Genomic DNA, 24,817 nt, shown 5'->3' with positions numbered 1-24,817 from the left:
TTCACTTTCCACGTTTCTGCCAGTTATTTTCTTCAGTCTAACTTTTGAGAAATTTCAGAGTTAATTCTCTTAGTGCCATGGAGAGGTTTGTGAAATTATTCCTCAAGGCATGACTAAACAGTTTTCTGAAAACTTTTTTGAGTCACTTGTCTAACAATTAACATTGATTTGGTATTTTCTGCTATTTTGAGAAAGTATTGATCAATATTCATTTTCTAGCTATTTTCTACCTATTTCTAACTATTCATTTTTCTACCTATTTCTAGCTATTCATTTTTCTACCTATTTAACTTCATAAGTAGACTCTTGGTATAGATTTGTTTTTTATCTTGTTGTTGTTGTTGTTATGTGCCTTTGAGTCAGTTCTGACTCATAGCCACCCTGCATAGGATTTCCAAGGGACGGCTGATAGGTTTGGACCACCGACCTTGTGGTTAGCAGTCTAGCCTCTGTAATCTCATCTAGTTAAGTCAGAGTAGTACATACATTCCATTGCATTGTAGTTGTTGTTGCCATCAAGTTGATGCCAACTTATGGCAACATTGCGTATTATGGAATGAAGTGTTGCCCAGTCTCGGGCCTCTTCCTGATGGTTGGTATGTTTGAGTCCATTGTTGTGGCTCTTGTGTCAATCCATCTCACCGAGTGCTTCCCTTGTTTCTGCTAACCCTCTACTTCACCATTTATAACCATGTCTAAAGGAATCCTCGTGTGGTTGTTGTTGTTGTTAGGTGCCATTGAGTCAGTACCGACTCATAGCAACCCTATGCACAACAGAACAAAACACTACCCAGTCCTGGGCCAACCTTACCATCGTTGCCACGCTTGAGCCCATTGATGCTGCCATTTTGCCAATCCATCTCACTGGGGGGTCTTCCTCTTTTTTTCTGACCCTCTACTTTATCAAACATGATATCCTTCTCCAGTGACTGGTCCCTCCTAACAATATGTCCGAAGTATGAAGATGAAGTTTGGCCATCCCGGCCTCCAAGGAGTACCCTGGCTGCACTTATTCCAACACAGATTTAGTGTGGCACTGTGAGTTAATGAGCTGGACTGCAAAGTCAGTTTGAGCTGTAAGGTTGGCAGTTCAAGCTCTCCAGCCACTCCTTGGAAACCCTATACAGGGCCTCTATGGGTCAGAACTGACTCGATGGCAAACAACAACAACAAAGTGGTTAAATCAAATGAATGTGTCAGAATGCATTTACATACCGAAATGTAAATGTATGCTTACATGTGCACTTGATCCCTTTCTCTAATTTGATTTTGTTATTCTAGCAACTTTTTTTTTTTTTTTTTAGTTCAAATTTGTTCTCAAGTGTCATAAGAAAAAATAACATGCCTAAGGGAAATCCAGCCTCAACTTTCCATTTTTTTCCCATTCTATAGATTGTCAGAATCCCAGCTATTTTCTTTTAGGTTCCCTTTTGGAGGATAGCAGTGGGGGTGGACTTCATGGCATCTACCTGTCAGTTGAGACAAACAACCTCCTAGTTGTTTGGCATGAGTTATTTCATGGCTTGCTGGTAGCTATTGCTTCAGGTCTGCCTTATTCCCTGAGCAGAGTTCACTAGAATCAAGTGATATTTAGAAAATGGCAAATGGCCCATCACTTCACAGTCAACAAAAGGCAATAAAAGTGCTTCTCAGGTAGCTATGAGACATGGAGTCACCGTGAGTCACAAGTGGACATGGAGTCACCGTGAGTCAGAGATTATCTGATGACAAGTATCACCACCAGGTTTTTGTAGTCTGAAAATAAAAAACAAAACCTTCCCAAGATGCTTAGATGAAAGGGTTTCACATAGAGAAGTCATAAAATGAACATGATTTTCATTAATAATTTTTAAAGTAACAAGGAAGGATAGATACATCATTTTAGTAAAACTTGTCTAGTTTAACATCCTCCAGCCTCAATTCTTTGTGTTCCGATTAGAATTTGTCCTCAAATGGAAGAAAAGTATACAACCCATAGATTGTATACAAAATCAAAAGTGTTAAAAACACACTACCACCTATACACATGAATATCCAAATGGGAGATTCTAGCAGGAGATTAGTTGCTGTTAAGTGCCATTAAGTTGCTTCCAAATCATAGCATACCTGTATAAGAAGATAGCACTGTATGATCGATAGAGGTCTGAAAAAAAAGTAAGAAGATTTGGCTTCTCTTTGGACTTTGTGAGCAGCTAGAAGTGAAACCTTGGGGAAATTAATTAAATTTAAGTTGTTTTTTAATTTTAAACTTCAATTTGCTCCTATACAACAGAATGAAATGTCACCCAGCCCTCTTTCATCTTGAAGATCGTTGGTAAGCTCGAATCCATTGATGCAGTCACTGTGTATTTTGAGTGTATTCTAACCTAGGTGCTCATCTTCCAGATCTGTATCAGACAGTATTCTACTGCCATCCATAGGGTTTTCATTGGCCAACTTTTGGAAAAAGATCACCAGGCTTTTTTCCTAATCTGCTTCACTCTGGGAGCACTACTGAAACCTGTCCACCATGGGTGACTCTGCTGATCTTTGAAATGTTGGTGGCATGCTTCTAGCATCATAAAACCAAACTAAAGACATTTCCATCAAATTGATTCCAATTCATAGCAACCCTAAAGGACAGTGTAGAACTGCCCCATTTGGTTTTCAAGACTATGATTTTTATGGAAATTGACTGCCACATATAAACCACCAAATAATGGCAAACTGACTTTTATAGAATCCTAGACTCTCTTTCCAAAAAAAAGTTACGTTAGAAATGTAAACCCTGCCTTCAGGTGCTCTTCCTATGTTTCCACTGATTTTATGAGAAGCCTCGTGAAATTTGGCAGTTATGTTTCCTACTAGGATTTTGAACTTCCATTGTATTCTAATAGAAGTTATCTATGTTTAGTTTGGGGTTTAAGACAAATTTTAAGAAATTGCCTGGTTCCTAAGAAAGTCTGTACCTAGCACATCATAGGAAATCAGTAACAATTTTATAGAAAACACCATGACTAATAGGACATATTTTCAGTCATTTTAGTTATTAAATTATTGTTCTTATTCTTAGCGTTTAGCCTCTGTGGGATTGGATGCCAAAAATACAGTCTGTATATGGGATTGGAGGAAGGGGAAGCTACTGGCCTCAGCCACTGGCCATTCCGACAGGGTAAGGAGACCTTGTTTGCTCAAGCCATGCAGATTTTATAAATATGGAGGAACTGTGAAATTGCTTTCCTGACTTTCAATATTTTTAAAGGAATTTTTCATGTATAGACTTTTCCTAAATATTCCTTAATTACTTACTGTTTGTTGTATTTATTCATGATTGATTGTAAATGTTGTGGCCTGATCTTTTCTGGTGATCAGATGCTTTATTGGAACTATTACTGTGTTTTGTAAGCAAAGCAAATTTTTGATATTGGCATTTAGCTTCTTCATAAAATCAAAACAGAATTGAATTTGAAATCATAGATGTAGTCTAATGTATCAGTTTAGGAATAGAAATTTTTTAGGAATAATATTGCTGTTTTAGAAAATAAAATACATACAATAATATTTTATTGATGTAATTTTATTTATATGTTGTTGTTGTTAAGTGCCATCGAGTCGGGTCCGACCCATAGCGACCCTGTACAGGGTTTCCGAGGGTGTAAATCTTTACGGGAGTAGAAAGCCTCATCTTTCTCCCGCGGAGCGGCTGGTAGTTTCGAACCGCTGACCTTAAGGTTCGCAGCCCGATTCGTAACCACTACGCTACCAGAGCTCCTTGTTAGAACATAATAATTCATAAAATATAATAACAAGGTTACATATTCCAATTTCAAATTAATGCATAGACAGCTTTGCAATTCTTTGTTATATTTGAGAATACTGAATGTTAATTGTTATTTTGAAATCATTGTGATCAGAAATGATAATTCCTTGTAGTCACTGCTGGCAAGGTAGAGGATGAAGCATGCGTATACAAGTAACTGATCAAAAATTTATTTCTCCAGCATCTCAAATAATTTGAATATTTGTTGCCTTGATTTTTCTGTGTAAAAAAAAAGTGGATGTGTTTGACTGTCTTGCACAGATTGCTAGCTGTTTCTTGTTTTTGCACAATATAAATGTTCATATAGAATGAGATCCTAATTAAACATTTAAGTCACTGCCTGCCGTTGTTTAGTGTGGACTTTTGTTTAATTTTTTGCATGAATAATACATTCATTTATGAAGAACCATGATTATAAGAGGCCCCCACAATTGTTGTACATCTGGATGAATTCCACTTCAGGATAAAGTCCTCAGAAAGTCCAGGAGTGAGTTATTAGAAGAGCTCTGGCACCCTGCTTTGGTGTTTGGGCTCTACTCTGTGGGATTCTAATATAATTGGCATTGACTTAGTACTTAATGACTTATTTAGGTTGATGCTTAACAGACTTGAGACCCAATTGTTGAGATGCCATCTTTAACTCATCTAAAACAAACTCGTGTATTGCATCTAAGTTATTCTTTAATGCCTACTCCTATTTCTGAATCATTTTATGTAGTCTGACCTGAATTAACATACTACATGTCAGAATTTGGGGTCTATTATCTTAGCAAAATGTAGAAAATTAAAATTCTTAACATATTAAACCAATACAATCTCCTTACTTGAAAATAGCTGAATGTAATTATGTTGCCTTATATATAAAGGGTATTGATAGTGTTGTTAAATTTACTGCATGCCCTGTGATCTCTATGTCTGATTTCAGTGCTTTTGTCCTGTTGCTTTGTTAATGTATTATACAAGTTCCAATTAGGAGTGGATTGTAAAAATGCAATGCCACTCTAGTGAAAAGTATGTAATTTTCAGAGCCTAGAATATTTTATTGAAATACTGTTTTTCCTCCAGGCCCTGTCATCTGTGTCACACATAGTTTTGTTCTTTATTAGTGATATAAATATGAATTGTCAGTGGCAACTTGAGGAAAATGATGATCCTCAATGTATTTTAGTGGCTACGATACTTCACCCCTTACACCTGTATAATGAGTACTTTATAGCCTGAAAAATGATTTCAAATACATTTCCTTAATTGATCCTCTAAGAAAACTGAGGTATCACCATCCATTTTATTGAAAAAGTGGCAAAGGATAGAGAGGCTAAGACACTTGAAGTCCTAAAGTGTCAGGACTAAAATGGGTGCTTGGACCCCATAGGGAATTAGTACTTGGTGTGTAGCCATGGCTTTCTACTCCAACAAAGTGCTCTTTCTGGAGTCCATGTATGCCCATTTTCACCTGGCCAGGAGTTGGTGATTGTTAGTGTCTGGTAGACTGGTCCATAATTGCTCCATTTTACAGGATAAAGAGTTAGCAGTCTAGATTCTTTCTTTGGCCTAGGTTATGACCCAGTGAATTCATTTTTCCATTCTGTCAGTGCTTCATAGCATGTGTCCCAGGGACCTCCTGCAACAGAATCCCCTGGAGTCTCTTCAAAAATGCAAATGGCTGGACCCAATTTCAGAACCATTAAATCAGAATCTCTTAGATGGACCCTGGGAATATTTTAAGCAACTGCTATAGGTGATTTGACTCTCAAGATTGACAGAAAGTTTTCTCTTTTTCATTGTGAAAATAAAACTACCTGCAAACTGTCTGTCAGCTTTTCTTAAAGAATGAGTAATAATATTAGTGGATTTGTTTTCATTATTTGGAGAACTGAAAACATAATCGTACTTTGGGTCAGATTAAAATGATAGCCTAAAGAATGGTTTTAGGTGGGCTACGCTAGTGCCAGATAAATGCTTCTGTATTATGACCAGGAATCCGAACTTCCATGATTACAAGTATCTGTTGCCTGTAGTGATCTGTACTTGACTATAAATATTTTACTAGTTAAATGAAGCTTTTTATAATTCTGTTCCTTTTGACCAAAAAGCCATCGCTAAAATGTTTCAGTAAGTTAGTAGATAGATATAGGGAATTTGATTAAAAAATTATCCTAAATCATCAAAATTTGTTTTCTTGTCAAATACAATATATAATGCCAGTTTGTTCTCAATAATTGTAATCACCTCTGTACTCAGGCGTAAGGTAAGTAGACATGAAGCAATGAATCCCCCATGAGATAGGTGTTCCTGAATCATCCCCAGAGCCACGCCCTCCAATTTTATTCTGTGCAGGTAACATTTTGTTCTAAATGTTACAGTAGTGTCTTAGTAACTGAGCTGATGGCTGTATGAAGGCAAAAGCCCAGAAATGACCAACATAGCAACTTTTAATATTCTTAACAGATTTTTGATATCTCCTGGGATCCATATCAGCCAAACAGAGTGGTTAGCTGTGGAGTAAAACATATAAAGGTAAAGTTGTTTCTTTTCTTTCTTTTTGGTACTTTTTATGAAAAAATATCAGGAGCATATATAAATAGTTTGGAGCCTGGTGTGGCACTGCAGGATAAACAATGGACTGCTAACCAGAAGGTCAGCAATTCAAACCTATTGGCTGCTCCTTGGTAACCATATACACGGTCACTATGAGTTGAAAGTGATTGGATGGAACTTAAAAACACACATAAGTAATTTAGTCTTGAAAGACTGATTGAATTGATTTTCTTTCTTTAAATTTGAGCCTTCTTCTACCAGGTGCTTGGTGGGAGAAAGATGAGGTTTTCTAATCCTGTAAAGATTTATAGTCACTGAAGCCCTAAACAAGGTGGCTCTAAGTTGAAACCGATTCGTTGGTACACAACCACCACCTTCCTGCCACTCTGATTCTGAAGCAAACATCAGCTGAAGGGGTTCCCTTTCAGAAATGCGAAGTAAGCACAATCAAGTGAAGTGCTCTGCAGGCAGACTAAAAAGTAATCGTATAAGAATTAAATACTAAACTAATGACTAAAAATATTTCAAGGATTACATATTTAGAAACAGTTATGATTTCATTTTGTGAATTAAGTTTTTACAGTATGAGGACTATATGTGATGTGGTAATATGTTCTTTTCAAAGGTGCCATGTTATGTTCAACATGGAAATTAGGCCATTGCCCTCAGAGTCATTCCACCTTGTAGTGACCCTGCAGGGCAGAGTGGAACTGCCCCATATGGTTCCCAAAGCATTTTGAATACACACAGTCTTTGTAGAGCCAGAGGGACACATTTTTCGTCCCTCTGTGTGTTTGGTGGGTTCAAATGGCCCACCTTTTGTTTAGCAATCAAGTGCTTAACCACTGTACCACCAGGGTTCGTTCTTCTAAACTAAAACCAAAAAACCTCAAACCCACAGCCATTGAGTAGATTCTGACTCATAGAGACCCTGTATAGGGTTTCTGAGGCTGTAAATCCTTATGGGACCTGAAAGCCTCATCTTTCTCCCACAGAGCAGTTGGTAGTTTGAACTGCTGACGTTGAACTGCTGACGTTGTGGTTAGCAGTCTAGGACTCTAGACTACATATCCTACTTGTCATACTGTGCCTTCAGGGCTCTAGACTATATTCTGAACTACTAAGAGTTACCTAGGCTCTGCCTCTGGAATAGGCCAACAGCTGCTTTCTTCTATTGTGTTATACGTTCTCCTGGTGTGGTGCTGTATGATAAGCACTGGACTGCTAACAGCAAGATTGGTGGTTCAAACCCACCAGCCACTCCTTGGAAACCCTATACAGGGTTACTATGAGTCGAAACAGACTTAAGGGCACCTAACAACAACATTGTTTTATTCCATTAATAAAATTAGCATCACCAACATTATTTGCTCTGACATAGCAAAAACTTCTCCTGAGATGTGACCCAGGATCTTCTACCTATAATTCTTGTAGGTAATGTAAGTTAAAGTACATGAATGAAACAGGATGTGAGGATTACTTGCTTGAATACAGCAGGTATGGGTCACTGCTAGCACAAAGTGGTACATTTCTGTATGAAAAGAATAGATATTCATATCATTTTCCCAATTAACCTCTTCTATTATCCAGTTGCTTGTTCTTTTTTAATCTGGTGTTTCATTATCTTTCTCATTGTTCCTATTTACTGGTTAAGAAAAGACAGACAATAATACACTCAGAAATAAATATATTAAGAGATGTGATGCTCCTGGGTTGGAAGACTTAACATTGTGAAGATGTCAATACTGCCCAAAGCAATTTACACATATAATCAATCCCAATCCAGATTCCAACGATATTCTTCAAAGAGATGGAAAAGACGATTACAAACTTTATATGGAGAGGAAAGAGACCCAGCTTCAGCAAAAAGCACTGCTTAAGAAGAAGAATAAGGTTGGAAACCTGTCACTCCCCGACTTCAAAATTTACTACACGGCTACAGTGGTCAAAACAATTTGGTACTGGTACAATGAAAGATAAATTGATTAATGGAACAGAATCAAGAATCCAGAAATTAACCCACCCACATACAGCCAACTGATTTTTGACAAAGTACCTAAATATATCGCATGGGAGATGATAGTCTCTTTCACAGATGGTGCTGGAAGAACTGGAAAGCGATATGCAAAAGATTGAAACAAGACCTACACCTCACACCTTGTACAAAAACCAACTCAGCATGGATTAAAGACCTAAGTGTGAACCCCAGAATTATGAAGGCCATCAATAAAAAAATAGGTACAGGTGTGAGGGCACTAATTCAGGGAATACACAGACTACCAAACATTTTGAAAACTACTCAAACAAATGTAGACAAAAGAGATTATTGGGACATACTAAAAATTACAAACTTATGTGTATCCAAAGACTTCACCAGAAGACTAAAAAGGGAACCCACAGAATGGGAAAAAATCTTTTGCAATGCCACATCAGATAAGGGACTAATTTCTAAAATATATAGGAAACTACAACACCTCTACAAGAAAAAGACAAATAACCCAATTAAAAAATGGGTGCAGGACATGAACAGACACTTCACCAAGAGGAGATCCAGGCAGCCAACAAACATATGAAGAAATGTTCACGATCACTAGCCATTAGAGAGATGCAAATCAAAACAACAATGAGATATCATCTCATACCAGCAATGACAGCAAAGATCAAAAAGTAAAGGACAATAAATACTGTCAAGGATGTGGAGAGACTGGGATGCTCCTGCATTGCTGGTGGGTTTGCAAAATGGTCCAACCTCTCTGGAAAGCAATATGGCGCTTCCTCAGAAGGTTGGAAATAGAAATACCTTATGATCCAGCAATTCCTCTACTTGGTATTTACCCACAAGAAATATGAGCCATAACACAAGTAGATATATGCACACCAATGTTCATAGCAGCACTGTTTACAATAGCAAAAAGATGGAGACAGCCAAAGTGCCCATCAACTGAAGAATGGATAAACAAACTGTAGTACATACACACAATGGAATACTTTGCTACCTTGAAGAATAACAAGGAAGCTGCAAGCCACTGCATACCATGGATGAATCTTGAGGACTTTATGTTGAGTGAAATTAGTCAGTCACAAAAAGAGAAATGCTGCATAGGACTACTAGTAAAAGACTAAGAAAAAGAACCCATATTAAAGGTGTGTGTGTGTGGGGTATTCTTTGCTGGTTACTGGATATGGTGGGCATAGTGAGGGGGGAAAGGGAAAGGTGGAGCACAGGGTAGGGAATAGACACAGGATAGTTTGGGTGCTGGGGGGCGGGCAAGACACAAGAAGGGAGAGCGGAATGAAAGAACAAAGTGGATGGGAAAACAATTAGGCATGTTTGCATGGGCTAAGTTGGACAGAGGTAAATAATGATATATGCACAACATTGGAACAACAGGGCTCTGAGATAAAGGAATTGTGACATGGTTGGAATGGGAAAAGGGGAGGAAATAATGTTTAGATGCTTGGCTGTCTTATGAATCTTGGTTTCCATGGCATACCATTATAAAATAGACACTTGAGGTGAAGAGAAAGGAATAGCCAGAAATATCACCATAGAAAGCTTGTAAGTCTGTCTTCTGCCTATAACTGATTGGAATACCTAAAATGGGACTACAACGTGCACAGTGAAGGAGGCTTCCTGCGGAGTCTCTGCATTACATAAGACCATAGGTGGAATCCTGAACTGCATCCAAAATTTTCTGAGGTGGGAAATTTCCACTTGAAAGAACAAGCAGACCAGCCTAGAGCAGCCAGAAGAAAGAAGATACTTCTTTTGAAAGAAAGACCTACAGGAAAAATACAAAACAATAACGGCAGACTGACTGATTACTACAAGAACAAGCAAGTTGCTCGCCCAGGAGACATCAAGGCAAGTGGTCAGGTCCCCTCAGGCAAACCCCTTCCAAGACTAAGACTCAGTGGGAATACATGCTCTGATTGGTGACCACATTTGTCACTGATAAGGGGAAGTGAGGGGAAAACAGCAATGAAGCTGTGAGCTAAGCCCTACAACGTTCAATAGACTCCTGTGAACCTGGGTGAAGACCTGGTTGGCCAGCAGTGTGGCAAGACCTGGAGACTCTTGGGCCCAGAGTCAGTGACATAGCCACAGAGGACTAGAGTGGAGAGTGAAGCGTCCAGCTGATAAGAAGAGAGGGCATATGCACAAGAACAACCACACTTGCAGATAATACCCACTTGACCTGGCTTCAATGGCTGGATGATAACTCAACTAGAAGAAGAAAGAAGAGGAAAATAATCTGATACAATTTGATGAACTGGACCTACACCTATGGATGCAGTAGCTCAAAAGAGGGAACAAATCTTTACAGTGACGATTATTCCCACCCCCTCCATACACAGAGTAGATAGGGATGGGCAACTTGGACATTCGCTACCCAAAGTGGGGGAGGGGGGCTATATAATAAACAGAAAAAAGATTGAAGTTGTCAAAGATCTCATTTTGCTTGGATCCCAAACCAACACCTATGGAAGCAGTAATCAAGAGATCAATATTACAGTGGCAAATTTGCTGCAGAAGACCTGTTTAAAGTATTAATAGAGCAAAAATGTCAGTCTGAGGTCTGAAGTGCACCTGACTTCAAGCCAAGATATTTTCAATTGCCTTGTATGTGAAAGTTGCGTGATGCCTAAGGAAGATCGATGCTTCATCATTGATGCTGGCAAATTATGATGCTGGCAAAGAATATTGCAATTACCATGTTCCATGTTTACCTATATTTTCATCACCAAAAGATCTCTCTTGATACTTCTCTCTGTCATGCTTGGCCTAACCCAATACACTGTTGTTAAGTCAATCCCTACCCAATGGGACAGAGTAGAACTGCTCTGTAGGGCTTCCAAAGCTGTGACGCTTTATAGAAGCAGATTGCCTCATCTTTCTCACAGAGTGATGGATAGGTTCAAACCATTGACCTTTCAGCTAACAGCCCAGTGCTTAGCACACTGTGCCATCAGTTAATCTCCCTGAGGCTGAATTTCTTCCTCTCCCAACTAACATATGAGGACCACTACCTCCTAAATGTGTTAAGAGAGTTTATATAAAACAGGTTGAAGTTGTCATTGTTATTGCTAGTTGCTGGAGAATCAACTCCAATTTGTAGTAACGTCATGTGTGTAGAGTAGGGCTTTCAAGACTGTAATCTTGTGGAAGTAGAATGCCAGGTCTATCTTCTGAGTTTTCTTTGGGTTGGTTTGAACCACCAGCCTTTCAACAAGGAGTACTTAACTATTTATACCGCCTTGGGACTCTTAGTAGGGACACTAATCAAAAAACCAAACCCACTGCCATGAGTAGATTCCAACTTCTAGCAACTTGATAGGATCGACAAGAACTACCCCACAGAGTTTCCAAAACCAAATCTTTATGAAAACAGATTTCCTCAGCTTTCTCCCTTGGTGGATTCAAATCACCAACCTTTCAGTTAGCATCCCAAAACTTAACCCACTGTGCTGCCAGGGCTCCTAGCAGGGGCCCAATCAACATTAATTTTTTTTTCCCATTCTTAAGATCGCAAAAATGCCAGAGATAAGATTTAGACTCAGCCTCAGGCTTTCAGTATATAGCTCCTTTCACTTAGACATTATCTCTTTGATGATGTATCTCAGCTTAGCTTTCCCCACCTCAAAAAGAACTTATTTTAATTCTAACTAGATAAGTTTCTTAATTGAGATAATTCTCCAGATTCCCCCTGATTTCTTTCCATTCTTAGTTAAGTCAAAATTTTAATCAGTTATTTTTAGAGGCAGAAATATGAAATCATAGAACCTCATTTGAAAACACTCAGAGCTGTTTATCCTGTTACATTTGTTAATCATGTTTTATCAGACTTAGGGTTTTTGTTTCTTTTTTCCTGAGCAAAAACAAGGATTTTACCTTAAATGGAAAAATCTACAAATGTACCTCCATCCTTTATTAAGGAAAGAATCCATAAAATTTTTTAGCAGGCTTCAACAGATTATTTTCATTATATTTTCTATATCTAATTCCTATACTCCTCCACCCTTTTCCCCAAAAAAGTGACCTTAGTACCTTCTGAATAATTCTAGCCACAAGTTGAGTGCAAAATCTTTGATGAACTCCAAGAAAATATGATTGTGTGAAGTGGTTGAACCTACATTGAAATCCTTTACAGTTTTGCAAACCTGGTGTTTGGCAAACAGGAAAGTTACAATTATCTGCAATGAATGCTTGAAAAACAGTAACAGGTGAACAGTGTCTGCTTCATTGGTTTTATAGCAAATGAGCTTCCAGCTTTGTGGATATTATCGAGCTTTCTCTAATTTCTAGTCATACACAGAAAGGACCTTGGGGATTATCTAAGGCCAGCTGAACTCCAAGGTACCAGCCAGTTCTGACAAAATTTACATTTCAATCTGTGACTAGAGACTGGAGAAGATAAACAATATTCCTTCTTCTGATGTGGATTTAATGATGGTACCCTAAAGTCCTGGTGTGGTGCTATAGGATAAGCACTGGACTGCTCACTGCAAGGTCAGTAGTTCAAACCCACCAGTCACTCCTTGGAAACCCTATACCAAAATGACTTGATGACACTTAACACAACAGCATCAACCCTAAACTTGTATTCCAAATAGGAAACTATTCTCAAGAAGAAAGAACATTTCAGGGATTTGTCACTTTCTACAGAAAATTTCTGAACAGTACTGGCATTGCATCCATGAGTATCTTTTCAAAGAATCATTTGATGATTTGGGATATTTCATATGGGCATTAACCATCCGGCTACATGATTTTGTCTTGGTCAGATCTAAGGATCATTGTTGTCTCTATTTTTGTGTGAAATAACTCAGGCCAGAGGCACACCTGCCAAATTAAAGGACAGATTACCAAACCAGTTGCTGTCTAGTTGATGCTGACCATGGTCACCCCATGAGACAGGGTAACACCATAGGGTCTCCAGGTTGTAATCTGTACAGAAGCAGATGACCAGGGGTTTCCTCCTGTAGTGCCACTGATGGGTTTGAACCATAAAACTTTCACTTAGCAGCCAAGTGCTTAACCAACCACTGTACCATCTCCAGGGACAAATTATACTCCTTTTAATCCTCATGTATAGAGAGACATAGTGAGAAAGGAAAATAAAGAAAAAAAAAAGGAAAAAAAAAAAAGGAAAGAACAGCAAGTTCTTTGGCATGTCTGTACAAACAGTAGTTGGTTACATCTAATCATTTTTTTCAGGTCTAGAGTCAAGTCTGAAGTTTTCAATGTTGTCCAAAGTTTATGCTTGTCTTTCCCTATATCTTTATATTCTTTGGATGTATCCTTTAATGCCTTTTCAAAACAATAATCATTCCTAAGCAAATTAATCACCAGAGTTGATACTTTCCTCCTTTAGGAGATCAGGGTCCATTGTTGCCTCAAATGGTTGTTCCTCTGCCTTGCTAAGCATAACCCCTCGAAACCATCCCCCGGCTGCTGTCTCCACAGCTGCCTGAGTCCTAGCCATCCTGGAGGTCCAACCATCCCCACAGCCGTTAAGCACAAATACTCACCTGTTCTGAGATGTCATCATTTTTGCCCACCCAGGGCTGTTACCAGTTTCTCCCACACAGTCCCTGACCCAGCTAATCCTGCTCTGAAACACAAATGCAGGTTTTCCCTCACCACTAATCCAAGTCCTAGGCATGTTCATTCCAATCATTTCAACATGGTTGTCACCTGCAAGTACTCTTAATATGCTGTCTTAAAGTTGTTCTTTTTAAGTTGTTCTCATAGCATACTGTTGCCTATGTATCTTCTCTGTTAGATTTAAAGTTCTCAGGACAAAAGTCAAGATTCTAATCTTTCCTCGTGCCTAATTCCCATAGAATAATACATACCTAGGGCAAGCCACTTACGCTCGCTTTCCTTCACTTCCAAATGGGGATAATGATAGTATTTGCCTTCACCTCCTCTCCACGATATTATGAAGATAAATGCATAATGCACATAAAGAGCTTTTATACACAGTGAGTCCATACATTTGGAAAAACCATATTGAAGTAAAATATCAATTGTGTGCGACATGAGAGTCTCCCTGGTGCCTTCTCTGAAGATGTTCACGGCTTTACATGGTGTTTTCCTACGTAATCAATTGGGCAACAAAAATGGAAAAACTCACTAATTATTTGCTAATATGAAACTATAACTTATATTTAGAAATATATTTTTGAGTAACATTCCTACAGTAAAGATTCAAAGCTTTGCATTAGAAATTATTTCCAAAGAATTCCAAATATATATATTAGTGGGTTGGTAATTCCCATTTTCCTCTATACTTTGCTATGTTTCTAAACTTCTCTGCAAAGAACTTGTACTTTGACAGAAATTAGTCAAACAAAAATAGGATGCTTCATCCACTTTATTCAAATTCTGAGAACACTGGTATGTTCTATTAAATCACCATTCACCTATTAGCAGTTTTCAAAATGGAAGTTTGAAAGTTTTAAGCTTATTGTTGCAGCTTTTTTATCATACTACTAGTAGTTGGCTAAAATAGTATGAACTTGTCACAAATACAGTTAAATTGTTTGTGCCTACGTCATATACGTCGTTGTAAGTGCTGTCGAGTCAGTTCCAACTCATAGGGACCCTGTATAGGGTTTCCTAGGAGTGGCTGATGAGTCTGAACCTCCACCCTTGAGGTTAACTTATCCTTAAGTCCAGTGCTTATTGTACAGCAGCATTCAAGGACTTCAGATATTGTTGTTAAGTGCTATCAAGTCAGTTCTGACTCATAGCAACCCTGTATAGCGTTTCCAGGGAGCAGCAGGTGGGATTGAGTACCCAACCTTGCAGTTAGCAGCCCATTATTTACTTGACAGAGCCACACCAGGACTCCAGTTCATATATATTTTTATTAAGTGCCATTGAGTTAGTTCCAACTCACACTGACTCAGTATAGGGTAGCAGCTGGTGAGTTTGAACCACTGACCTTGCAGCTCAAACCAACCTCACAGTCCAGTGTTTATCCTCCAGTACTATTTAGCAATCTATAATATGTGACGTGAACTACAAAACATAAGCACATTATACCAAAAATGTTTCAGAATATTCTTTTTGGGTTCTATTCATTTTATCATTTATTTCCTAGTTTTGGACACTATGTGGAAATGCCCTGACTGCAAAAAGAGGGATATTTGGCAAAACAGGGGATCTTCAGACCATCCTTTGCCTTGCATGTGCCAAAGAAGACATCACCTACTCTGGTGCTTTAAATGGCGATATCTACGTCTGGAAAGGGCTCAATTTAGTCCGCACCATTCAAGGAGCACACAGCGTGAGTATTATGATACGAAGTGTTGGGGGAAGTTGAGGGAGGTATAAGATCACAAATTCCTGTGTTGTTGTTTTTTTCCCCGTTACTTGACTCTGATTAATACTCCCTAAATAGGAAGATATCCCGAATTACTTTTCTTCACCTGAAAGAAAAATATATTTCAAAAATGTTGTTGTGGTTGTCATATGCCATGGAGTCGGTTCTGACTCATAGTGACCCTGTATAGGGTTTCCGAGGCTGTAAATCTTTATGGGAGCAGAATGCCTCATCTTTCTCCCATGGAACAGCTGGTAGTTTCAAACTGCTGACACTGAGGTTTGCAGCCCAATTCGTAACCACTACACTACCCAAGCTCCTTATTTCAAAAGTACAATAGCTTAATTAGTCTTTATCTCAGTTATTGATTATCTAATTAATTTTGTTATTCTTCAATAGTAGTTTACAGAAGATTGGAACTATTTAATCCTCACTTTCATCTTACAGATCAGTGCTTCTCAAACTTAATGTGCCTACTAGTCTCCTAGGGTGTCTTGTTAAAATGCAGATTCTAGCTTCATAGATCTGGGAGGATGTGGCTGCTGCTGGTCTGTGGGTCACACTTTGAGTAGCAGGAGTATAGACAACTATTTTGGTTGGCAAGGTAGATTTGCCTCACTCTGAATGTTCTGGTGCAGGACTACCCCCACCAAAGTGTTACAAGCTCTTAAAATGCAAACACAAATCACCGAAACTCTGCTCTGTTAAGAACAAGGGCACTTGCATTCTGCTTTTTTGACATATATAAAAATCGATATGTTGTTTTATGTCCTGGTGTGGTGCTGTAGGATAATCACTGTACTGCTAACTGCAAGATAAGCTGTTCAAACCCACTAGCTGCTCCTTGGAAATCCTATACAGGGTCGCTATGTGTCTGAATTGACTTGGCAGCACTTATCAACAACATAGATGATGGAATGACAATGTCCAAAGCAGGATGGGGAGATAATATGATGTTTTATTCCTATTATGTTAAATGGAAATTTGATAAAATGTTATCGAAAACTTAACAGACTTTTATTGCCTCCAACTTGATTCCCTATTATTATTACTTTTTATTGGAGTTTAGGTAAAACTTTATAAGCAAATTGGTTTTCCATTCAATCATTCATAAATAAATTTTTTTGACATTGATTGCAGTACCCACAATGTAATGACACTCTTCCCTCTCCCCACTGTGTTCACCATTCCCATTCACCCTTCTTTCCTATCCCTTTCTGCCTTCTGAGCTTTATCCCTGGGCAAATGTTGCCTTTGTGATTTTGCATGGTTGATTGTTTTAAGGAGAGCTACCTTCCTGGTGTTACTGTCCACCCTGTAATCCTGTCTATGGTTTAACTGAAAGTTGAGCCATGGGAGGTGAGTTCAGTTCCAGGTTTGAAGGATGTCTAAGGGTCATAGTCTATAGGTTCCATCAGCTTATATCTGAACAGTAAGTCTGGTCTTGTTTTGTGATTTTGAGAAAAGTTTAAATGACTCTTAGTAAACGAGCTATGAAATTTTCAATTTTCTCTTGTCTTCTGTGTTGATAACGAAGTCTCATGGCTTCATTAATCATGATTAGGTTCATAAGACAAGAGGTCAGTGTTTGTCCTCATTCATAAAAGCAGCAACCTTAGAAACCTAACATCTCTTTACGCCAGACCTGATGTCAACATTTCTACTCTCTTGTTCACTTTTGAACAGACCAAATAAAATGTTTTCCAATGGAAGAGCATCTTTAGGTTATGAAACTACCTTTGATCTGAAGAAGCATCTTCAAATGCAATTTATACTCTCAATTAGCTTCGGGTGATGCCCTCCAGAGTTCACTGAGATACCTTCAGCACCTTTGTCTGGATGGAAGTGTTTATGCTCTTAGTCTGCCTGTCTTCACTTTATTATTTTGAGCAGCAACTTAGTATGAAGCATCCCCATTGTTGCCTTGTTTTTCCTTATAAAGGTCAGTTGTGATGTAAAGAAAGTTGTATTTTCATATCTGCCTTAACCAACATATTCCAGACTGCTGTTCTTTTCTTTCTTTCTTACAATCTGCTATCAACTTAGTAATTGTACATGAGCACTTAACTCGTTTGCTGTGGAGGTCATCGTGAGCATTCTTAATGTAGCTGAGATGAAGAGTCTTGTACATACTTGGTCTCTTGTCAGAATTTCAATAGGAAACAAATGTTCTTGTTGGTTTGGCTTGGTTTTGGCTTTGTTTTGCAATTTAATCACCAAGATTTGACTATGATGAGTACTTAGGATGATTATAGCATTGACTATTATCTATTTTAAACCAACAGGCTGGAATCTTTAGCATGTATGCCTGTGAAGAAGGTTTTGCCACTGGAGGGCGAGATGGGTGTATAAGATTATGGGACACTGACTTCAAACCTATTACCAAAATTGATCTCAGGGAGACAGAACAAGGATATAAAGGTAATATATGTATACATGTGCACACACACATATATACCCATACCTCTAAAAGTGTTAAATATAATGTGAAGTTCTGATTGGTATTTGTTTCTTTGTTTTGTACTCCGCTTTGTTCTATAAAGGCAACTTACTTAAATATATTGAATAAAAGCTATTGCATAAGAGATGTAAGTATGTTAACCATAAATTGATAGGCAAAATGAGACAATGATAATGAAACAAAACAAAACAAAAATATTCTCAGTATTAGTTACCATAGTAGTTGAAGTTATGAGCATGGGCTCAGAGTCAGAGAGCTTGGGTCCAAATCTAAGTTTAACCTCAGACACCTTTGATATTTTGGTCAAATTTCTTTTTGAAGACGTCTTAGTGACTCAATTTCCTTATCTATAAAATGGAAATCATATTAAAAGTAATCTTGTTAATACTGAAACTAAGCTTGTTAATACTAAAACTAACCTTGTTAGGGTTGTTTGTGGATTAAATATACTTGCAAAGGTTTATGTTAAATCATAGCACATAATAGTTCTTGTTGTTATTAAGTGCTGTTGAGTTGGTTCTGACTCACAGCAACCCTGTGTAGAGTTTCCATGGAGTGGCTGGTGAGCTTGAACCATCAACCTTGCATTTCACATCTACTTTGCAGTCCAGCAAATTAACTCATGGCGCCACACCAGCACTCAGTAAATGATAGCTAGGAGTCCTGGTATGGTGCTGTGAGTTAATGCACCAGACTGCAAAGCCGTTTGAACTGTAAGGTCAGTGGTTCAAGCTCACCAGCTGCTCCTCGGAAATCCTATACAGGGTCATATGGGTTGGAACTAACTCAATGGCACATCACAACAACAACAACAAATGATAGTTATGATTACAGCCCTGGACCTCTAACCACAAGGTTGGTGGTTTAAATCCACCAGTTGCTCTATGGGAGAAAGATGAGGCCATCTGCTTCTGTCAATATTTACAGTCTCAGAAACTCCATACAGGATCACCATAACATAGAATTGCCTTGATGGGAGTGGCTTTTATTGGTACTATTATAATATATTTTGTATGTGTACCAGAAAATACAAAGCAGCTTGCAGTATATGTTTTTGAATTCTCATGATAGACTTATAGATGTTGTTAGTGCTTCAAGTTAATTTTGACTCATAGCAACCCTGTGTGACAGAGTAGAACTGCCCAGTAGGGTTTCGTAGTGGATTAAGGACTGGGTTACTAGCTGCAAGGTCAGCAGCTCTAATCTACCAGTCACTCTTCTGGAGAAAGATGAGGCTATCTGCTGCCATAAAGATTTACATCCTCAGAAACCCTATACACAGTTGCTATGAGTCAGAACTGACTGAACAACACAAGCACACAACCACCACCACCAAGGTTGATGGGAACAGAGCCGCAGGTCTGTCTTCCCAGGGACCTGCCAATGTTTCAGTTAGCAGCCAAACATTAACTATCACACCACCAGGGCTCCTATCATGATAGATCTATACCCTTTTTATGGTTTATATGAGATTTTTTTGTTTTGTTTTGATTTTTAACTTTTTGTTGTAAGTTGAGTGAGGGTTTTTCAGACAAAATCATCAGCTTTATAGTCGACAAATCATACAGTTTGTTTAATCTCCATGGTTACAATCCTCTCCCCTTGCAACAACCACACTTCCTCCCTGTGGTTCTTATTTGCATTCCTCCCACCTTCCCATCCCTCTCAACTCTGTCCCTTGGAAAGTGTTGCCCATTTGATTTAGAACGGTTGACCATTCCATGATCCGCATACTTACTAGTATTGTTGCTTGCCCACCTGCCCTATAAACCTATCTACTGCTTGTTTGAAAATTGGGCCAGGAAATGTGGTTGAAGGCCATAGTCTCAGGTTCCTCCAGTCTCTTTCTGACCAGTATACCCAGTCTGTAAAAAAAAAATTTTTGTTAAGTAATTTTGAGTTTTGCTCTACATTTTCTCCCACTTATTCGGGACCCTCTAATGTGAGTCCTTTCAGAGCAGTGGGTAGTGGTAGCTGAACACGTCTGTTGTGTTCTTCAAGGATAGTTTGGCTCCAGCTCCATTTCCAACACAAGCAAACCATGAGAAGGGGCGGGGCTTAGGAAGACATTTCAGAGGATCCAGAGAAGAATGCATGGACTTCATGCCTTCATGTCCTCAGTAGTATTTTCAAAAAATATTTTTCTCTTTAATATTGAGCAGCTTCTCTATTCTTCTGCTAAATACAAAAGAAAAGCGTATTTACGGAGGAGTATTATCTTCTTATAGAAGCTCAGGATCCTAGTTGTTGTTCCGTGGCATTGAATCTGTTGAATCTGTTCTGACTCATATCAACCTGGTATAGTGTTTCCAAGGAGCAGTTGGTGAGTTTCAACCAGCTTTGCAGTTCAGTTCAAGCCAACCTTTTGGCCAAGTGCTTGTCCTACAGCACCACACTAGGACTCCAGGATCCTATTTCAGATGCCAGGATTCTGAATACTAGGTCCAGGGATAGGTGTAGGAAGTTGTGTGGCGTTTCGTGTCTACTTCAGTGCAGCCTCAAGGAGACAATCAAGGTCCTTAAATTCTCTTCTATAGAGTATGGGACAGTGTACCTTATCTTGGAAAATATTTCATGTAGATAGAAACATGCAAGAACCCTTAGAGCAATGTAAAGCTTGATTTTGAATCATGAAGCTTCTGGGTATTCATCAAGATAAACTGGGAACAAAACATATTTAGATAACTGAAGTGTTTCTGACCGTAAACTGGCTGAATGTTGGGGTATATCAACCAGACTTCTGTTTTTGGCAGTCATTTCATTTCATCCAACTCATTCAAAAATTGTATCATAAAAATGAAAGTTCAAATTTCAAAGTAAGGAGATGGGAGCTTACACTACATCTATCCTGCTATACTATCAGTCTGGTGGTACTCAGACCCTGAGTCTGACTCTCAAAGGAAGGTTTAGGAGCTGGTACTGAATGAGCAGCCATATAATTGGGTTTTGTATGGATTACACACAATGCTAAGGAGCTCTGGTAGCATAGTGGTTACAAGGTCAGCAGCCCTCAAAGTCAGCAGTTCTAAACTACCAGCCATTCCATGGGAGAAAGATGAGGCTTTCTGCTCCCATAAGATTTACAGCCTCAGAAACCCTATACAGGGTCGCTATGAGTCAGAGGCGACTCCACAGCACACCAACCACCACCACCACCACACACAACACTTCAGGGTTAGTAGTGGACTGTTAACCATAAAGTTGGCAGTTCAAGCCCACCAGCAGCTCCTTGGAAACTTTATACAGGGTTGCTGTGAGTTGGAGCAGACTCAATGGCACTTAACAATGACAGCAAACCCCATGACAAACTCTTGTCCCCAGAGTCAAAGGAGGTGGGCAGTCAGGGACACCCTTCATCTTATAACAGTTTCAACAGATTCCCACTCCCCATAGTGGCTACGAATCGGGCTGCGAACCTTAAGGTCAGCGGTTTGAAACTACCAGCTGCTCCGTGGGAGAAAGATGAGGCTTTCTACTCCTGTAAAGATTTACACCCTCGGAAACCCTGTACAGGGTCGCTATGGGTCGGAACCGACTCAACGGCACTTAACAACAACAACAACAATCCTCCCTTGCCAATATTAAAGCAGACAGGCTGAATCTGAAGCAAGCTTTCTTAGGAGATGGGCCTGTGGCACCTGGGCTGGAAGTTTATCAGGGGAGGAGGCGACATGCATTTGAAATGGATGACTTAAAGGGCTCCTGGTGCCATGCTGTAGGATAAGCACTGGACTGTTAGCCACAAGATCGGTGGTTCGAAACTACCAGGTGCTCTTTGGAAACCTTACACAAGGTCACTATGAGTTGGAACTGACTCAACAGCACTTAACAACAACAACAACAACAACAACAATGGTACAACAGTGCAAGGGGAGCGACAGACTGTATTTTTCAAGGATAATTTGGCTCCTGCTCCTTTTCCAGCCCAAACAACCCAGGAGAAGGGGCAAAACTTAGGAAGAAATTTCCAGGGAAGTTTGAGGGCAGCGGGGGCCCAGATTCCATTTCCACTCATCACCACCTTCTGCAATCACAGGTCGCTACGAATGTTCTTATTTACATAATATTTGTACTTTAGTTAAATTGATGCGAGCACAATCACTTCTCTCTCTCTCTTTTACTTCTTCTCATCCTAGGTAATAATATTTGTGAAATCATGGGCTTAATATGCATTTATAAATTCTTAACTACTAAACTTGAAAACACCGTCCAAATAAGACCCACCTCAGTCATGCTTTTCCCCACCAGTGGTCTCTTTTAGCAACCCAGTCACAAAAGTCCAGTATGCGCCATCATATGTCAAAAGAAATATTGACATCTGTTCAAGTGCTCATTGGAAAAACAGGATCAATGCTTATAATTGAAGGAGCAAAAGAATGAAGTGTTGATTATCATTGTCATTGTTAAGTGTTCTCAAGTTGGTTCTGATATATGGTGATCCTGTATAGGTTTCCAAGGAGTGACTGGTGAGTTTGAACTGCTGACCTTGTGGTTAGCAGTCCAATGTTTATCTAACTTGTTGTTGTTGTTAAGTACCATGGAGTCTGTTCTGATTCAGTGACCCTGCAAAGGGTTTCCGAAGCTGTGAATCTTTACAGGAGCAGAACGCCTCATCTTTCTCCTGCAGAACCACTGGTAGTTTCAAACTGCTGACATTGAGGTTGGCAGCCCGACTCATAACCACTATGCTATCAGAGCTAGCTTACCTACCCTAAATTCTACCTAACTCAGGGAGTTCTGTGCTGGCAGTTTATGCTAGAGAAGATGATCCTTGCCCTCAGTCAGGCCTTGGCACCATATCACACTGAGGAGGGAAAGAGGTTGTTGCACAGTCAGAAGGGTGAGACTTGCTCAAAAGTGCCTTGTCTGCCATGTTCTTTAAGGCCAACTGAACTGGCCACCCTGTGACAGGGGTGGGGCCCTTTGGGCAAGTGCAGGCAAACCCTGGGTTACAGTAGAGTAGGATGATGTAGCAGAAGTACAAGATACTAAAACATATGTTGTTGTTGTCAAGTGCTGTCAAGTCTACATATAGGCATACCTATATTAAAACATATAGGGTCCCCTCAGGGCAAATCCCCTTCCAAGACTAAGACTCAGGAGGAATATACAAGCAGCCATGTGGTCTGACTGGTGACCATGTTGGTCACCGATAAGGGGAAGAGGTGGGAAAACAGTAATGAAGTTGTGAGCTAAGTCCGACCACATTCAATAGACTCCTGTCCACCTGGATTGAGACCTGGTTGACCAGCAGTACGGCGAGACCTGGGGACTCCTGGGCCAAGGGACAGGGACATGATCACAGAGCACTAGAGCGGATAGTGAAACATCCAATTGATATGAAGTGAGGGGAGATACACAAGAACACCCATACTTGCAGATAGTTGTCATTTGAACTGGCTTCAGTGACTGGATGATCAGAACTCAACTGGAGGAAGAAAGAAGAGGGAAAAAAAGAGTTATCCACTACAATTTGATGAACTTGACCTATACTTATGGACGTAGTAGCTCAAAGGAGGGAACAAATCTTTACAGCGAGGATCATTCCCACTCCCTCGGTACACAGGGTCAACAAGGATGGGCAACTTGGACATAGGCTACCCAAAATGGGGCGGGGGGTTAGGGAGTGTGGAGGCTACAAAGGCAAGAAGTGACTGGCTTACAAGCTTTCAAGAGGGAGCCTAGTTCCAGAGGGTGCAGGGGAAGGTAGAATCTCCAATGAGTGATTTCCAACCTATCTGGACGGGGCTGATGAAAGGAGATGGGGATAAGACTCATGGGGTTCAATAGTGAATAATTGCTATCAGGACTGACAGTGAGGGTCACAAATGTAAAGGTAGATTTTTTGTAATAAAAGGAGGGGAGTGGTTGATTTTGCAATCCAGGAGCGGAGGTCCCTGGGACCATCAAGGGAGAAAAAATGGAGTGCGGGACCCTACCCAGAGAAGCAGTGATGCCAGAGATGAAGGCAGAGATGATGATGTGGAGAGCTGGAGCAGCTGGGGACTCTGGACTCACAGAGGGAGAGTGGCTGCGTGTTGACGGGGGTGGTAGGCTTGTAGGGTGTACCCTTTGGTTGTTTGATGATGCATGCAGGGGATTGTAATCATTGCAGTGAACCGAAATAACATAGGATGACTGTAAAGCTAATGATCTCCCATGTAGACTATCACATAATTCACGATAAAAATGTAAAATAACAACTATATAGGAGTCATTTTCTGGACCAGTCCCCACTTCAATCAGCCAATACCATTCTCTTGATTCTTGAGCATTTGCAGAGAGGGTAGGCTAAGGGCGCATGAAGAAAAAGGGTAGGGGAGGAGTATGATGTTTAAGTCTCACCCAGTCCCGCCCCTGAACAAAGTATGGCTTTCTGCAGCTACTCCAGTCTCTTTCTACTCCCGTAAAGATTTACACCCTTGGAAACCCTGTACAGGGTCGCTATGGGTCGGAACCGACTCGACGGCATTAACAACAACAACAACCAGTCTCTTTGCTTCAACAATGGGAGCATAGAACATTTGCAAAGAGCAGACTCAGACAGAGCAACACGAGAAATTCCTGGCTCTCAATTTGAACCCAAAGCTGCATGTGTGGCTATTTTGTTCATATAAGAATTTCTTTATATAAATAAGCTGTCTTCCTATTTTCTCTATTTGTGTAACAAGAACTCTTGATTTC

At 39.7% G+C, this 24,817-nt stretch overlaps 1 protein-coding gene across 1 annotated transcript in view; it reads left to right on the top strand.

Annotated features, from left to right (window-relative positions):
- EML6 (echinoderm microtubule associated protein like 6) overlaps positions 1 to 24,817 on the top strand; it is a 443,186-nt gene that overhangs the window by 171,880 nt on the left and 246,489 nt on the right. Inside the window, exons 3-6 of the mRNA XM_006873534.1 lie at positions 3,053 to 3,151; positions 6,248 to 6,316; positions 15,451 to 15,636; positions 17,958 to 18,093. Of these exons, the coding sequence (XP_006873596.1) occupies positions 3,053 to 3,151; positions 6,248 to 6,316; positions 15,451 to 15,636; positions 17,958 to 18,093 (490 nt within the window). The remainder of the gene's footprint in view (positions 1 to 3,052; positions 3,152 to 6,247; positions 6,317 to 15,450; positions 15,637 to 17,957; positions 18,094 to 24,817) is intronic.

Source organism: Chrysochloris asiatica, unplaced genomic scaffold (assembly GCF_000296735.1).
Source record: "Chrysochloris asiatica unplaced genomic scaffold, ChrAsi1.0 scaffold00245, whole genome shotgun sequence".
NCBI lineage: Eukaryota > Metazoa > Chordata > Mammalia > Afrosoricida > Chrysochloridae > Chrysochloris > Chrysochloris asiatica.
This window is presented reverse-complemented; position numbering and strand designations above follow the sequence as displayed.